At 31.7% G+C, this 19,080-nt stretch overlaps 1 protein-coding gene and 1 long non-coding RNA gene across 4 annotated transcripts; one reads left to right on the plus strand and one right to left on the minus strand.

The window, feature by feature from the left end:
• Positions 1-1,849: 1,849 nt before the first annotated feature.
• On the minus strand, positions 1,850-10,129 carry LOC103870743 (transcription factor MYB108). Of its 3 annotated transcripts, none has more exons than XM_009148910.2 (3): positions 5,099-5,396; positions 4,263-4,392; positions 1,850-3,853 (listed from the first exon to the last, which is right to left on the minus strand). In XM_009148910.2, exons 1-3 carry the CDS (start codon positions 5,250-5,252, stop codon positions 3,169-3,171), a joined length of 969 nt encoding a protein of 322 aa, XP_009147158.1. In that variant the 5' UTR covers positions 5,253-5,396; the 3' UTR covers positions 1,850-3,168. The 3 variants fall into 3 exon arrangements, 2 of the variants coding, with proteins under 2 accessions (XP_009147158.1, XP_033147483.1); XM_033291592.1 differs by having other exon boundaries at positions 1,850-3,857; positions 4,225-4,392; positions 5,099-5,284; XR_004458185.1 differs by having other exon boundaries at positions 3,807-3,853; positions 4,263-10,129.
• A 242-nt stretch (positions 10,130-10,371) lies between these two features.
• LOC117134067 lies at positions 10,372-12,890 on the plus strand. The gene is made up of 2 exons (XR_004458186.1): positions 10,372-10,579; positions 10,615-12,890. It is a non-coding gene; the product is annotated as an uncharacterized LOC117134067 (long non-coding RNA).
• Positions 12,891-19,080: the final 6,190 nt, after the last annotated feature.

Here is a 19,080-nt window from a genome sequence, read left to right on the forward strand (position 1 = left end):
GCCTTGAAAAAGATTGATAATTATTTAATTCCTATAATTTAGTAGACATATTATTTAGTTCATATAATCTAGAAAGTAAGTTATTTAGATCTATAATAATGTAAGATTATAAATTAAATGTAACATGATTTTGTAGTAATATGTCCATTAGGTTTATTTTTAAAAAAATCACACATGAATAAAGATTGTGACTTTTCTTTTAATATATAAGATGAGACTATATTTCCACGTGACCATTAGATGATTTTTTTCATTTTCTTCTTATTATTTTTGCGAGGTACATAAATAATGTGGAGTTTTAGTGTCAAATATCTAAAATATATTTACCATAAAGTTCGCAACAGCGACCAGAAAAGAAGGAAAAAAATTCTCCAGAAGAATTATAATTGAGATGAAAAACTAGAGCATCATTAGTGGACAATCTCTCAAACTGAATTTCTTAAGATTACTATAATAGTTTCTTTTAATTATTTAGTATATATAATTAAAAATAATATAACAATGGCTGTAAGAAAGACACGTTGTTAGAAAGTTTCTAAACTGAAGAAAAGAGTCCCTTTTCATAGGTACGTTCCTCCTGATTTTTTCACTCTCTTTCCTGCGATTCATTTTCTTATTATTTTCTGAAGCCAGAGACTCTTCTAAAAACGTAACGATGCGGGTGCTCTAGTGGGATGATTATGTGTATAAGCTAGGAAAAAGAATTATAATTGATTTGAAAAGTAATGGGATGATTATGTGTATAAGCCAGGGAAATCATAATAAATTTTGAAACAAAATCATGATCGTAATAGTAATTTCAATCGGTGGTATAATAACATTATAATATCAACTGCCAGTGTTACTATTAATTTGTTACTTGTATTTTACCTGCTATATTTATGGATCCTCGAAGAAAATTAAACGTTTTAGTTAAAGATTTTTTTCTCTAAAAATATGTAATATTTGCGATGTGGCGTAACAATGCTTAGCCACATAGGAAAGCTGGTAGAAAAGTTTGTCTTATAAACCAAAGTAATAATAATTTTATTAGTCTGAAACGACTTGATAATACTCCATCCGTTCCTAAAAAAATCATGTTATAGTTTTTTCACACTTATTAAGAAAACATTTAAAATTGTATTTTCCAATATATTGTTTTTTTAATTAACTATTCTCAATAATTTTTAAAGAGATTTTATTAAACATAATTGTATTTTTTGAAAAATACAATTTTTTATTAATTAATGTCTTGAAAATGTAAAAAATGTATCTTTTTGAAACAATTTTTTTTTTAAAAAAATAGATATATAAGGAACAGATAGAGTATATTTTAGTCCACAGGGAGGAATGGAGAAACCTGAATTCTAAAATTTTATTCTACGAGGAACCTAGCGCGTTGTGCAAGCCATTTGGTCTAAGAGACCTTCGACGAAAAGTAAATCAAGTCATCTTCATCCACCATACTGGAAGTTGATGTGTGCAACGAATCATAATGTTGTTATCCATCAGAAGTACGAGAATACATATGCATCTTATTCCAATATTAATAGCCAAAGCCAAAAAGTATGATGGCTTATATCATTGGATACGTACACACTTGAGTATTATTCTTTTCTGTCACATTAAATGAAAATTTCTTACGAGATCCTCAGAATTTTGGACCACTATGGGTCTTGAAATGGCTTTTAAGGATCGGCTTTCTTGCTGGCCACACCACACCGCCAACGAACTTTCCTTCCCTCAGCCGCCGTCACCACCATGTTAAGTCTTCTTCCCCCACCATCACTACTTTAAACACGTGCCTTTACTCTTCTCAACCACACGCCAATTCCATAAGATGTGTGCAGCATATATATCTGCTGTAATATGTGTCAATGTGTGTTATATTCGAGTTTAAAAGATATTCTAAATGGGAAAAGATGAGGAAAGCGCTATTATTGCTTAAAGGATCAGTTGGTGGTACATAGAAAGAAAACGACTTCAACTACAGATTTTTTTTGTTTGTTTGACGGCTCACAATTAATATGTGTAAAATACGGAGACATAGGTCTTATGTTAATATTTACTCATTAAACAAAATGAAACAGAGAGATTTTATTTTTAACAATAATGTTTCAGTATGTGTTTTTCTCAAAAAATGTTTCAGTATGTGGTTGTTGTTGGATCCTACATAATCACACATTGTTCCTTTGAGACATTTTTATATCCCTGTTTAATTTCCTATGAGTTTCTAAGATAACCGAGGGGTGATCACAGAGGAGGGGAGGGATACATAAGACATGGTGTTGCTGACGTGTTGCAGAGTAAGAACACGGTTTTGCATGGATAATGGTTAAATGGTGCAAGTCCGTACAAAAAAATACAACTTCTAATAATTAACTAAGGCTTTTGGACATATTTTAACAAACAATAAACTTTTCAATGAATGAACCTCTTACTGTCCACCTTAAACTCAAAGCCTAGATAAGATCCAATGAGCTTTCGCTATGTGGTTTTGAGAATAAACAACCAAATTTTAAATGTATTCTTTTGAACCCAAAGAAAGGCTTTCACACACACACTAGCTCCTTTTATTTCCCATATACATGCCCTGTAGACATAGTTCCTAAAAAGCAAAAATACTTGGATTATCCATTTCATAATACTAAGGTTATTATTAAATGTTTTAACATATTTCCCTGATTTGTTTTATTTGTTTATGTCATATCTTGGGTTAAATATTAAACATGGTGGAACCAATTATGAGCTTCGTCGTCCAAATATTAGTAATTAAATGAATAATGATTTGTATTATGCTTCCATTGAGGAAATCACTCAATCTAGTGTGAAAACAATTTCAATTATTTTATATTTACAATAGTATACTCCAACACCGACGAATTATTTGTTTCTTAAAAATAACTCATGAATAATTGTCATCCATACTTATCATTATCTACAAAATATCATACCAATCCCCCCCCCCCCCCCCCCCCCCCCCCCCCACACACACACACACACACACACACCAAAAAAAAGGCAAAACCAATCATATTGATCAGGCTTGGAACAAAAAAGCTGATCATATATCCTAATATAATATCGTAAACACTCCTTATCTTTAATTATTCCCCTTGAACAAATGTCTTTCACACGTATACTTCCTGTTTAATTAAGTACTTAACGATTCTAATTTTTTAATTGTATTCAGAAGTTGCCATTATTGTTGAACTGTTGTTGATCCTGTAAAAACCATAAGTCTTCATCACTTTCTCCAATGTTCCATAAACTGTCTGAAGAAGAAGTAGCTCCATTAATATCTTCAAACCAGTTAAGGTTACTCTGCTCCTGCATAACCGCCAAATCTTCGTCTAATAATCCAGAATAATCCAAATAATTATCCGGTAATATTTGCGGAACCACCAAGTCCTGATCCGGATAATAGTTATTCCCCACTTGACCCGAATAGTATTCCGGGTACGTGTTTTGAGCGCTGTAGTACTCCGTCAAATCTGACATCGGAGACACTGCCACGTTAGAGTTATCGGGCGTGATATAATCGTTGTTCACTACACCAAATTGTTGTCCCATGCTGTTGTTGTTGTAATCATACGTCATGAATTGATTGTTAGAGGTTGTGTTGCTAGATGACGTAGCGGCTGATCCTGTCGTGGTAGTGGTCTTGGTGGTTGTGGCTACGGTGGCTGCGGCCGAGGCAGATTGGATCCTCTCGACCAGCCTAGGCATCCACAAATACTTCATTGTGTCTTTGAATTGCTGACTGTTCACGTCGCATTTAAGCTGCTTTGCATGTTTTTGAACTCGGGTTCTCCAGTAGTTTTTGATCTCATTGTCTGTTCTTCCCGGTAGGTATTGTGCGATTTTTGACCATCTATTCATTAAAACACACACACACACATTAAATTAACTGTTTAAGACAGATTATATGCTGATAAGTAAACTATTAATTTCATTTCATTTACTACGTTACTAATCATTAAGCTATCTCAATCATGCATGTAATTCTTTTTGTTTCCACTAAGATCGATATACAACGCCACATAAGTTCATATTTTCTCCGTTATAAGAAAATTAATATCGTCATTCTATTGCTTGCGTTTCACGTACGTATAGTGTAAAAAAATATTATTTGCAAAAAGAAGTTATATTATATTGTTAATTATTTTAGACATTTCAACTTTATTTGTGTGAAAAAAAAACTTAAAACGGTACCTTTGTGTATAAGAGATCTAGCTCATGAGACGATACAGAACAATATTAGGTTGAAGTTTAGAACATACCGATTGCCCCAACGGGAATGAAGTTCGAGAATCAAGAGTTGTTCTTCGAGGGTAATGTTTCCACGGCGGACATCAGGGCGGAGATAGTTTAACCACCGTAACCTACAGCTTTTACCGGTGCGTTGGAGTCCTATAATTTCATTGGTAAAAGTATATATGATGATTAATTTACCGGCCGGTCATCTACACGTATATAGAGTATGATGATTTCATACGGAAGAAACTCATGTAATTTCATATTTGGTAAAGTTATATAAAATTCCCCAACAAAACCAAAATGGACAGTACTATGATGCAAAATGCAAATTGTTCTAAAGGGTCATTTTCTTCCATTGAGTTAGTGCTCTTCCCATATAGATGATGATCATTAATTCACATTAGTTCCTCTTTCTTTTTCACCCTTTTTAATAACCAAATTTAGATATTATATCTAAAGTGAGATGGTTGATAATTTAATTTCTTGCTAAAAAGATCTCACTCAAACCATGAACACTTTATTCATTCATTCGAACCAAATATTTTTAGAAATAAGGAGAGAAACATGAGAGGTATGCACTTTTTAATTCATACCTATGAATGGTCTTTTCATCTATGCATATAAGGGAAATAAACCATTTCCGAAAATTAAAAAAATAAAAGTAAAGGTGGGAAATCTAAAAAAAAAACACAATCACACATGGTGATTGAAACATGAAAAGGATTGAACATAAAGTGATTGAAACACAATCAATTATGTTATGCGACTTGTCCTTTGTCTCTTTTAGCCAAAAGATGCTCAAAGAAGTAGAACATGCATATATACAACTGTATATATACGTGAAATGAATCATATATACCTGCACAACGAGAAAGAGAGTTCCATCGACCTTCTCCATGAGTAGCAATGTAATTCATGAGCTTAAAATCTTCTTCAGCAGTCCATGGACCTCTCTTCAGGTCCATTTCGTCTTCCATGTTGTTGTTCTTCAAGGTTCTTCCTTTCTCATCCATTGATGCACACAGAATATATCCAAAGAAAAGAGAAACCTCAGCAAAAAAAAATTTGAGACTTACTACTTTTTTTCTTTGTGGTTTTAGGGAGAGGGAGAGAGAGAAAGAGGGAGTTTGATATTTTTTGGAGTTATGTGTAGATAGAGAAATGATGAGTTTCGAATGACAAGAAAAAGAGAGAACTTGTGGGTTTTATAGAAGAGAAAAGATGATAGTTTTCAATTTTTCTTTTAATTTTTTAAATTACTTTGAACATGTGCAAAGAAGAGAATACACAGCCGTAATATAGGAACTGTGTTTATTGATTTAATAAATTATTATCTTAAGTACTCCTCTATTTTGTTTGTAAACCTTTTTTTTTCTTAGCTTATTATTATTTTGAAGTTTAAATATTCATGATGTATGAAAAGGGAAACTATCGAATATGAAATATAGTCCATTCGGCTTTACAAATATTCTCTTACGAAAGGTGAGGTTACAAGTTTGATCCTACGAATTTTCAACCATTAAATCAATATTGTGAAATAGTTTATTAACGAGGGATTTCACATTTTGAAAAAAAAATCATAAACTGATCGAAACCTTTTTACTTAATCCTGTAGTTTTATTTGCATGTAGGTATATGACTAATCCACTTAAACGAACTCAAAATTACATTTATTCATGGCAAACGATTTCTTTATACAACCAAACTGATATTTTGTTTTCTGTTAGTTCATACACGCACACTTCAAAATTTGAATTGAAGACACTATAAACTAGGTAGGTTGTAACATGTTTAACAGTCAAATACACTATAAACTAAGTGTTAGTTCCGGTCGAACTAAAGCGCAAGTTATCACCAAAAATTAGTCTCACAAAAATTATACCATGGAATGAATGTGTCACATAAGATTGATGTTTGTAAACTTTAGTTAATTTTCCGTGTTGTATAATTGACTTTTTAGATTCTCTTTGAAGATATGACGAATTCCTGATACAGTATATACAGTATATCAGGGAATATTATAAATGAATTATAGTTTAAAAATATTAAATAATAATTATAATCAAGTAATATCAAAATTCCTAATTTTATCAATATATATTTAATTTATTATTTGATATTTTAATGTACAGATATAATAAACTAAGTGTTATAAATATATTGATACGTTGATGATAAAGTGAACACTAGGTCTAGAATAAACCTGAATAAAAAAATTAAAACCTAAATTTTTGGTTAATTTTGTTACTTCATTTTCCGAAATTAAAAAGACGCTGTCGTATTTAGTTAATGATACTAGAAGTCTAGCAGTCTAGAAGTAGAGAAAGATGCCGTCCAGTTAAAATATCAGTTAATAAAAGGACTATGGAGGGAATAATAGTTAATTACTACTACTATCACTTAGCACTTAATTTAAAGCACTGAGTTTTAAAGTTGACCCGCTGACTTTCCATGTCTGTGTGTAAAGTTGTAAACTATTAACTCTGTTTCCGTTTCTTGATTGTGTTTATTCATTTCCTTTTATGGGTTTGGAGTTCTTATTATTTTCAAACAAGTTGCCAATAATATATATTTGCGCTACAGCTTCTTTTTCCTTTTTAATTTCTCCACTTCCTTCTTATTTATTCCTGTTCTTTTCTGACCATTAAAAAAGAGTTCAATTTCATTTTACCAGAATTTTCATTATTATAATACTCTATTTTCTTGATGATGAAAAAGTTAGAGTGCTATGTAAATAACAATTATGATTATTTAATAAATAACTATACCTAAATGACAATAATTACACATAAATATATATATATATAGAAATACTAAAGAAGTTTAAGCCACAGATCTTTGTCCAGTTGTAAGAGATAACCAATAATTCTTACCGTACAATAACTATATAATTTATATCGTAAATATGAACTTAATTTGTCTATGATGCGTATCAGAAGACAAAAGTTGAAATGTACGTATCATACGTCTTATCGATTTTTGTTTTCAAAGTCTGTAAATATCAAGAGTTTCAAATATCAAAAGGACAAGTTGATATGTATAACTTCAATTATTCAATATACATAACAGCGATCTTTGGTATAATCTCACTTAAATACTTGAAAGCTCTCAAGTCTTCTCCGTGCACGATTTTAATTGGATGAACTAGAATGTCCTAAAATTACATAGAAGTAATATCATAATACATGCAATCTATATAGCATATAGTAATGGCGGATTATTGGCTTGTTAAGCTCTTTGTAGAGTTGATGTTCCTTATATTTTACTGTAGCATGACTTATTCGAACAAACGTATACGAAGGTAATAAACAAATTAATCGAGAATTACTTAAAGATAGGACCACTCTCTAAAATACCCACGCAGCCACGCTAGCTCAAAGCAACTACACTAATTGTTGTAGTTAATTAGATATCACTCACTACACCTCCTTTTTGTACATTTTGATGCACAATTTAAACCTACTACTAAACGCCGCCGACCTAATTAATAACGCATCAACTTGACAACTTGTTAATATATCAACTCATTTTGCTCATCAGACTCAATGTTAAAGTCTTAAAGACACAACAAGCGGTTTCTCAAATACTGTTTATAAGAAATACAAATTGATTATGGATACCATCGTTTTACATTTTAATAGCTTCTATAGTCAAGACTTAAGAAACTTCTCTTCCAAAGATATCTATTCAAACTCTGATCCAAGTAAATTACACTGGTTAAATTAACCTAGTCTGGACTGACTGCACACGTTGATCTAATGTAAATACATTATTAAGATAATGTTATTTGTAAGTGAATAGATTCTAATAATTTCCATTACCCCAAAAGAACACGATTAACTATGTCTAGTATATATATCGCACATTCGGCATTTGATGACTTTTTTTTTTTTTTTTTTGCTAAACATGTTAATATCATATAAATGAAGAAAGGAACTTACAAAAGTAGCAGTCCTAAGGAAACATACTTCCAAGGCAAAAAGAATAAAAACAAAGAAGCAGCAGTTTTTGTTTAAAGAAACTGAGTCTAAGCAGAATCAATTAAACTAGCCAGAAGGACAAGAGGTTTTTGAAAAGTCTCTTGTGTCTCCTGCCCAGAATAATGTTACGCACTTCACGATCAATTATCCGGAAAACCGTACTAGCAGGAATGAAGATTCGGCTATGGAGCAGGTTGTTGCGTTGCTTCCATAGTTGAAAGATGGTGCTTTGAGTAACTATCTTCCTGAGAATTGATCATATCGACAGGAAGCATCTAAACATTATTGCAATATACAGATATTTTTAAATGTCACGGATATCACGTGTTTTCACTATAAAGCGAGGGAAGTGTAAATGTCTTCATACACACTCACTATTATAAAACAGATAATACTACTTGTGAGTGTATACGAAGAAATAATCCGTCTTCGCTCCACACATGTCTTCGTTTTAGGAAACCACATCCCTCTATTAAAAATAGTCATCAATGCTTGATAAACACTTTTTTCGCAAAATACATATTTTACATTTTATTTGTAGAATATAAAATTATGGAAACATTTCAAGTTGACTGAAAATCCTAAAAAACAATTAAATGTTTTCAGCTAAAAATCATTTTTGCAAGTTTCAAAAGTTTGAAAAACTATAAATATTTAAACTGAGACTGTCAAAACGTTACATATGGACGAATAAAGATTCATAGATTGAGTCCTTTTTAGCAGTTATATCTCAGCCTAAAAAGCTACCTCTTACTTGTGATGATATCTTTTTTTTTTTTGACATCAATAAAAGAAAACAAACTCATATAGACTCTGTTGACCAAAAGGGTAGCTCTGCATCCATGTGAACGACGAACGACGGTTGAACTCTTGCACTGCGTGCTAGTTTGTCCGCCTGTGTGTTATGCGTTCTTGGTACATAGATGATCTCCGAGCTCTGAAATCCAGAACTAAGGGTCTTTATATCTGTCAAGTAGTTTGCAAACGCTGGCCTTTCTTCTGGTTCCGAAACCATCTTCACCAATTGAGAACAATCTGTTGCAAATGTGACCCTAAACTGCCGCAAATTCCGCATACATTCCATTGCCCAGATTAATGATTCAAACTCTGCATGGAGAGGTGAAAGACTAGCTCTGGTGTTTCTTGCGCCCATTAAACCATCAAATCCTGGTAAGGTGCTATACCATCCTTGTCCCGAGAAAATATCTTTTGCCTTCCATGAGCCATCCGAGAAGCACCATCTGCCTGGTCTCACCGGTATGGGAACCATATCTCGCTGGTGTGCGTCATGTGAATCAGGGAGCACCTGTGCATCAGCCCACAGGACAGATTCTGTCTCGGCCATCCTAAGAGTATCTCGAGGATCAATATCCAGATTACTAAATACCTTACTATTCCTCGCTTTCCATATGTACCAAAGTATCCACGCAAAGTGGTGATCATCCATCTTTAGGATAACCCGCCAAAATAAATGATCTATGTTTGCGTAAAGTGATTCCGTTGGAAAGATTGCAGGATTAGATGGAATCTTAGAGAGCGCCCATGTCTGAATTGCCGGTGGGCATTCAAAACAGACATGGTTTATGGATTCCTCTGGAGCACCACATCGAGCACAACATATATCTCCTTTCATCCGTCTAGCCTGCAAAATTTTCCTAACCGATAGACATCCAGATAATATTTGCCACAGAAAGTGTCGGATTTTCGGTGAGCACTGAATTTTCCAACAGAAGGACTTGAGTGAGTCTACCGTGGGTCCGTAGGTCTCTGCCTTGGACTGCTGATCTGGGTATACCTGCTCCACCTGATAACCTGATTTAACCGTGTACCGTTCATTTTTCGAAAAATGCCATCCATCTCGATCTTCCATCTGAGACCTACTCAGTGGTATACTTGTAATGATTTGCACATCTTCAGGGTCCACCAAAGTGTGAAGAACCTGTAAATTCCATGAGCGGGAGACTGGATCTATGAGCGAGTCAACTGTAAGGTTCGGGTAAAGAAAAGATTGGTTTTGATTTACTGGATCTACTTGTGATGATATCTACATCCATAATATTGTTATTCTTACTTTAATTTAAATGCTTAAGAAGATAATTTGATCATAATAATTCGCAATCACAAGACTAATTTTTTATATACTGAATGTCAATAAAGTAGTTTACAATATATATTATTTAAGATTTTAATATTTATAAAAATATTGGATTCTGTGTTTATATGTAAACTGTTTATACTTAAACCATCATTTTTAGAAACTTCGATATATTTAGACTGGTACCCGTAAAAATATTTAAACTAAGACCCTATACCAAAGTTTACCCTATAACGTCATCCCGTTAGCATAGAATTCTATATAGGTTTGGAAACGTACATAAAAAAAAACTCTATATAGGTTTGGAAACGTACATCAAAAGCTCAACATAAACTTTCCTCGGTCTCCGATTTGGGGTAAATCGAAACAAGAAACTGTAAAGTACCTTTTAAAGTCTTAGATAATATTGTTAAAAGAGGATTAATTACTATAGTCAGTGGATTAAGCACATCAGACACGTGGCCACGTAAATCCGAAACAAATCTTTTTCTTCCAAGTCTTGAACTCGAATAATAATTGGTTGGTCGATATCATAATCTGATTAATGAAAATAATTAAAATAAAAAGGTAATAATGTGGTACTTGGTTTTCATAAGAGGCCAAATTTTGAAACAATAAACAATGTGCCAAAGAATATTTGTGGGCATCATTAGTAGGCAAAACTCCAAAGAAACCAGCTAGAACCACACACGGACACGCTCACATACATCCATGTATACAGGTATTTGTCTTACATATAATATTACACTTCTTAATTAATTTTCGCCGCAATTTAACATGTTATATGGTCAAGAATGTCGTAGACAATTCCAATAAAATGAATTCTCATTTTAGTAAGAAATATGCATTTTCTATAAACCTGAAACAATGTGAACAAATGGAACTGCACATTTTGAAAAAAGAAATTAAAATATATTTTTTAACAAAACATAACAAAGAAATATCGTGAAAATTCATTATTAAAATGTTTATTCGTCTATTATAGCATCAAGATTTAAAATTCTAAAATCCATACTACTAACAATAGGGAACCTAAATGTGTTGTTTCAATACATAATAATTTTTTTTAACGTTTTTCGTCCGTTGATTTTCACACACTGCAATCTATTTTATATTCTCCAGTTCCGTTTTTATTCGATAGCTGGTTTGCTATCCATGAAGCTCACAAGATTCATCACTTTTTCTTGCGCATCACCATCACTTTTCTCATATATATCAATTATCAAATATTGTCAGTTCGTTACGGATTAAATAAGATTAGCTATAATATGATTATATGAACAAGCCCTGAAAAACGAAAAAACATTATGGGGATATAAAGAAAAAGAATACACGGACTAATAAACCATCAAAGTTTCACTAGATCTTTTATAAAATACGTTTCGTGAGTCCAAAGTTCAAAATCTTGAATATGCTTACGTGTGCTGGTTAATGCGAGGGCATGTGTGTTTTCAGGACCACTTTTGCATATAGTTTTTACCCGTAACAAACATAACTTATCTTATTTAAAGTAATCAACAACGCATGAAAATGTTCTATACGATAAGATTAAAATGAAAATGATTACACTTCAAATCCATATGAAAATGACGACAGGCGTGACGATATTGTTCCAGACATGTATAGAAAGATATTAAAATATTGTCAAGTGCTTTTCGATCGTCTTTGCTTTTGTATCTAAAATACAAATATATGTCCGACGACTCCAGTCGGTGTTGGCTAGTCTAGACGTTTAGTAGATAAGTTAGAATCTAAGTGTTGCGTCTGAATATTGAATGTATTATTTTAGACTTCCTTTCTGAAATGTAGAGTAATCGAAGGATGAATTAGAAATAAACGATAAAATGGGATGTATCCTGTAGATTTCGATAAATTTTAGATTCATAAAGTTGTTTAAAAAAAATTCTAACATCTCTGAGACTTACAAAGTTACGTCTGAATGAGACAGGCGAAAGTAGTTTCAAGTCTAGATTCAGTGTCCCTCTAAACATACAAAGTCCTCCCTGAACAATGACAGCCCCTTCCATTATTTCTTGTAGCATACATATACGCTAATAAATACTAGAAAAATATTAATGAAACTCCAAACTTGATAGGACTAACTAGAAATTTTTGTTTGATTATTTTTATTTTACCAAAATTGTGTGATCTAGATCGATACTATACATATTGAGATGGATATGACATTCTTCATATGCACCATCAGTTTTAGCTCAATTCAGAATATCATAGTACACAAAATCATGTGATATAGGATACACGACACGCCTTTAACTTGTACTGTCCTATAAAATTGCGAACATTAAGTTACATGGGCAGTTCCTCCACGTCCTCCTTCTCAGGGAGAGAGTCTTTCCATCTAAATCCTTCTTTGTAAGCGGTGACCTTCTCCCAGAATCTAAAAGTGGGAATTTTTTTTGAATCTTCTAACTGTTTGTTATTTTGTCTTAAGGTTTACTTGGGGCCGTAGATGCAACGATTCATTCTCATTCGTATGAGATTCGAGGTTTTGGATGATATTGTGACGTCACATGTTTCTGTGACTAATCATCTGTTATTTGAAGAAATTGAAGTGAGGTGTAATTAAAACTTTTATAGATTGGATCGTAAGTGGCAACTTTGATATCTTTCATAACATTTTATCAAACTTGATAAGTTTGTGTCTCTATCCTTGTATTACTTTGATTATGTATGCTAGGGATTTAGCATTTTAGCATGCACATCGTGTTATATTGTTATATACGATGTTTCTATTACTATTGTACTAGTTTAATTTAGTAATGAAGAGTGTAAAAAAAATTTACATGGGTAGTTCACTAATGTAGTTGTTTATGTTTGTTACCTATTAATTAAGATATATATATATATATATATATATATATATGGATCATAAATCTATTTTTTCTGAAAGAAAATGTTTAAGTAATTATCGCGACGTATGTTTGGAAAAGAAAGTTGAAAGCAAGATTACATATAGGATATAGCTTTTAAAAAATCATGAACTTGCAAACCACAAGCTCATGATAGCCTTCTCATGTATCTTCCCCATTGTCCCCTTATCGAAGTGATTCGATTTCGAACCAGCCTATCAAAGAATGTAACAAGAGTTGCTGGTGATTTGGAAGGTTCCCCAATTCGTCTCGTATTTCGTTAATGCCAAAGAGCTATGGATCACAAATCTAACTCTTTGAAAATGAGTATAAAATAGACAACAAGAACACATGATTTATAGTTGTGCACTTGTAAGAGTTTTTCGTAGAACCAGCATTTAACGTAAATTTTGTATTCAACGTATATCGTTGGGAAATTTTATTATGACTTATTTATAGAGTTGGCAGATTTTTTTATTCTGTATGCTCTTCAATTAAAAGGAAATGGCTAGAAGAAAATAAATAAGAAATTTCCCATGAAAACAAGTATAAACGTAACATCAGTAATATACTAATATCTATAATAAACGTCTTTAATTTTAAAAAAAAATCTCAAACACTTTAGAATATGATTGGTTAATGACAGATAGTAAAATGGTGAGAAAAGCGAAGTGGAAAAAGGAGGAGATAAATCTGTTAAATCGGAGAATTTTTTTCACTTGTTTAAAATGAAAGAATAATTTAGTCTAGTTACCTTAATATTTAGAGTAAACCGGTGGAAAACTTATTTCACTTGGTTGACGTTAAAAGTAGAAATGAAAGTAAAAACTGGATTGAAAGTAAATATTTGTTCTAATCGCTATATACAGTCGCACCCTTAATAATTAGCCTCTTGCAACCCTCTGGAAAAGGATACGTCGACCGAGAGTATGTATGAGTGCATCAAGTGAGCTGCTCGTGTATTGCATATTAGACAAAGATTCGAAAACCGTATGAAGGGACTTACATCTCTAATAATAAATAGATTCCGTTATGCAAAAAAAATAATAATACAGATTTCGTTCCTTTCTTTGTTGGGAAAATCTCGTATGATACCCCAGTTAAGTCTCCATTTTAGCTATATGTTTACAATATGTATGCCCAACTGTTTTGGAAATTTCAAATGATGAATAATCTCCGCTAGTCACGCTTATAAAAATCAGAGTATGACTTAATTGGATTAAAAGCCGCAAAATAAGAAGTTTTATAAATTAGTGATACTTAATTTAGAATAAACAATAATGTTGAAAAATGTGTAGGCTGTAGGGAAGTAAAATTCCATTATCAATTGATTTCAAGTGGACTAATTAACGACTCATTTTGAAAACTAGTCCAATACTATTACTTACTTTGAATAACTATTTTTTTTCTACCTTGAACAACTACGTATTGTTGCTATTTGAAATACACCACTATACGCGGATTCACATTCTGATAAATTTCAAATCCGGTTTCTCTACATTACATTCCTTTTTTGTTTTTATTTGTGAGAATAGTTTAGTAGTACTGAGATCAATACACAGAATTAAACAATATCCCTTGAAAGTTAGTATAAAACAATTGTAAGTTACATATAAAGAAGAATGCCCAAGTGATAATTAAACTCACAATGTTGAAACAACACTAAAAAGAAGTTTGAGAGATGTGAGAATATAATGAAGCATCGAGGATAAGTTGTTAAAACATGCAAGTTTTTACTTTTTCTGTTTCATAAAGAGTATCATTTTGACATTTTGTATTGTTATAGAAAAATATCATTTAGAATTTCAATATAATTTGTATTTACTTTTGGCTTAATATTAACTGCAAATTGTTTTGATTTTACAAACAATTTTATTTATCTCAAATACTGTTGGTTAAATAAATATAATTAATAAGAATATAAATGCATTTCAATCATTTTGTTAATCTGTGTAATAAGTGTAAATGATATTCTTTGAAATAGAAGGAGCATAAAATTTGTTTTCAAAAACAATAATTAGTGCTTGGAAGGGAATAAGTCTTCGTCTAGAAATATATATCCAATAGAAAGAAGGTTTCTTCATGTTGAACCAGGAGATTCAAACATGTTTCTAAATTCCTATTATCTATAATCAAGAATTTCTAAAGTGTCCAAACATGCTTTTACAAATGGTTGATCGTCAAATTGTGCTCCCGTTGTTTTTTTAGCTAACCCTCACTTCAAGAGATTTTATTGGTTTTGCAAAGAATTTAGAGAAACTAAAATGAAATGCTTGTACTACAAAGGTAAATTAAACTAAATGATATAAACATGTTTAAAAACATAACCATATTTATTTTATGACAATACAAGGATAATTAGCCAAATTTCTCGTGAAAGGAATCATCATAATCACTAGCACTAGTTTTCCATCTTTTAAGAGTTTCGGGAAGAGTTGACAAAAAAAGTCATGGGTTAAGCAAGAAAGTAAAATGAAACCAATGATTTGATCCGCAAACATTCTGTAATACTCCTAAATTTTAATAATACTGCATGGATGGTAGCTAGTAATCTGGATGATCAGTCAACGTCGTTACATTTTATGAACCATTAGCAGTAAATATTAGAACTGTACTTGTCTTGCAAAATAATGTTCTGATATACATATTTAATTATAGAACATTACATTATTGTAATATATATCATTTGACATACTTTGTGTATTTTTTTGAGGACATAGGATGGCTTATATATAGTCAAGAGTTGATATGCATTACGTAACACATGTATTGTATTCGTAAATTTTCTTTTTGGAAGCTTCTAATACTAATTCATCTCATTTTACTATATTATTCTATTTTATTGAACCACGTTCTTGCTGAAAGAAATGCTTAAAAAGAATACGGAATGTTAAATGTGAAATCGAATATGTGAAGTTCTATAAAATATGAAAGAAAACCAAGCTAACAGGGAACATAAAGTAGCATTGAGGATATTAAGAAGCTCCAAAGTGGAGAACACAAGTGCTTTCTTAATTATTATTACTTTTTCTCATCTTTCATCTCCATGCTTCCCAAAAGAAACATGATGTTTATTTAAAGACATACATTTTTGTCCTTAAACCATTTTGTCGCTTCAAATTGCTTTAAATCTTTCGGTTTATTTAGAGCTTGATTGGTTTCCCCGCTACCACCCGCAAACGCAGCTTTTACGATTGGTAGCGGTTGACAGCGTTTCGAAACAATCATACAAACCGCTACAAATCGCTTCAAACCGCTCCGAACCTCTTAAATTTAAAAGCTGGTTCCAGCTAGCGTTTGCGGTTGCGGGAGGATAACTTTTTTTCTTTTTTTAAAAAAAATCATATAAATACAAAAATAAAAATATTCAATAAATTTTTTAAAATGGAATTATAAAAATACTAAAATATATCTATTATATTTTAATTAATATTATAAAATTTTAAAATAAAAATATTTTCTATAATTTTAAAAATTTAAAACTATAACTTTGAAAATATAATTTACATATTTATTATAATATTATGATTTTTGATATTTTTATAATTATATAAAATATAAATATTGTTAATTTATTATTTAACCGCTGCTGTATTTGGTAGTTAACCAGTCATAAGTATCCCGCAAACGCACCAATTTCTAACCGCAGAACCAGTCGTACAAATATCTTAAAACCGCTAGAAACCGCAACCACCCGCATCCGCAAACGCCCGCAGCCGCAACCGCTGCGTTTGAACCAGTCAAGCCCTTAGTATACATATTTTGCCCCATTTAAAAGGATATCTTATGTAAGATGGCTATCAAAAAACTATATTAGTGACGATGAAAGTGTGAAAACATCTATAAGATATTGGATTTGTTTTCTCTACCGGTGATACTATATAATAAACCATCAAGTCGTAATTAGCAATTAGTGGATTGTGATTTCATTTTCCATCATGTTTAAGAAGAGTATCTTTATATATATAGTGAAGATTATAGATTGTATAACTTAATTGGATTTAACATTTAAGTTTATAACTTCAATATGAACAGTAATTTCTTCCCGCTTACGACGTATAGGCAAATAAACATATACACGTGGGATATCCATATCGAATTGAACCTATTAGGAGCATTATTTAATGAATAATGTCCTTATCGGATCTTAAAAAAGACCCAAGATCCGAGATCTCAGAATATCCAAATTGTTTGTTATGTTTTGACTCGTGAATCAATCTGATATAGAATACTAAGATTTGACGTGTACTCCGGTCAAATTAGTCAACCCACTCGTGCGTTTTGGAGTCTTTAATTTTTGTTGACAAGTCAACGAGGAAAGCTTTGCTCAAAGCTATTAATATTGTAAATCAATGGTACTTTTAAAACATTATTTAACTGGCATTAGTAAATGGTTTTTCTAACTAAATCACTTTCTCTTATCTGATGATTAAACAAAGTTGTGAACATGGTTGAATATAAGGTTTTCTACGATTTTCTTGGTCGTAGTTACATGGTGGCTTACTCGTTTATATATGTCTAACAACGAAGTCATATATTAATATTGTAGATTAGTACTTCCATCTAGTAGCTATAGAGCCAACAAGTTATTAGTCAAAGAGGAGGTTAACCATAAAATATAAATTAAGTTAGAATCCACTTTAATTTCAAATGTCTAGTCGAAGCAAAGCCCATATTTAATACCGGGTTCTAAATATTTTCCTTAAAGCTAAGTGGCGAAGATCAAATGTAGTTCGGTGATATGTGTGTTCATCAACCGTCAACGAATAATATAACAAAACCTAAAAACTATTGTTGTTTCGTGTTTATTATTTACTTTCCGAAATTTCTGTAGAACATTCGTTACTGATGCGTGGAGTTACCATGATCGATTGGATTCCAACATTAATATGAAATTTAGGGAAGACAAATCCTCGTACCAAGGCGGGAAACAATAGAAAAATATAGTGAAATGAACAAGTCAAAGATGAACTCATGCATATGGAGAAATAACGAAATATGCAGTTGTGAGGTCAATGAGATATTCAATGTCGCTGGTTTAGGAAAAAATAGCTATTGTGATTCGAGGGAGTTGGTAAGATAGATGTTAAAGTCAAACACCAACTCTTTTGTTGTTCCAAAATAAACAACATTTTCAGATCGCTCGATGTTTATGTTACCTGCAAAACTTTGTTACATTTAATGTTTTTGTATAATAATTTTAGGGAATAAATACACCATAAATTACAAAGCGAAAATATTGCTCTAAAATTATAGGCAAATTCCGGTTATCATATATTCTTGTTATCCAACGCCGGCTCAACACTCTTAGGGGCCCTAGGGCAAGAAATTTTTTTTTTTACCCTCTAAAATTTATATAAAGATAATGTTTAAAATATTTTTTAAATTTAATCAGTAATATTTTGTAATGAAAATAAAACCATATACATATCAAATAATTTTGGGCCCTTTCAACTTTATTTATTATATTTATAATTTTTTTATATATAAAAATATGAATTTATAAAAAATTGAGCCCCTTAATTAATATTATACGGGGGGACACGGGCTTGGGCCCGGGACGGTCGCACCGCTTGTCCCCCCAATGAGCCGGCCCTGTTGTTATCTTACCTGTTAAATAGTTGTCGTTAATTCTAAAAAATATGAAAATATTTCAGGCTTAAAAAAACAAAGTAAACACTTTATCAGAGTTTAACCGATCAATATATGAAATTTAATGTATTCGTATAATTTTACGTTGCTTATACCTTGATTGAGCCCATGTATAGCGTAGTTAGAAAAACAAACTATAAATGTTGGGCTTATAAGAGGAGAACGGGCCAGAATCCTTGTGGACTGTGCTTCTTTCTTACATAAGAGAAAATATAAAGATGACTTGCCATTGTTTTCATCAAAT

Source organism: Brassica rapa, chromosome A05 (assembly GCF_000309985.2).
Source record: "Brassica rapa cultivar Chiifu-401-42 chromosome A05, CAAS_Brap_v3.01, whole genome shotgun sequence".
In the NCBI taxonomy this organism is placed as follows: domain Eukaryota; kingdom Viridiplantae; phylum Streptophyta; class Magnoliopsida; order Brassicales; family Brassicaceae; genus Brassica; species Brassica rapa.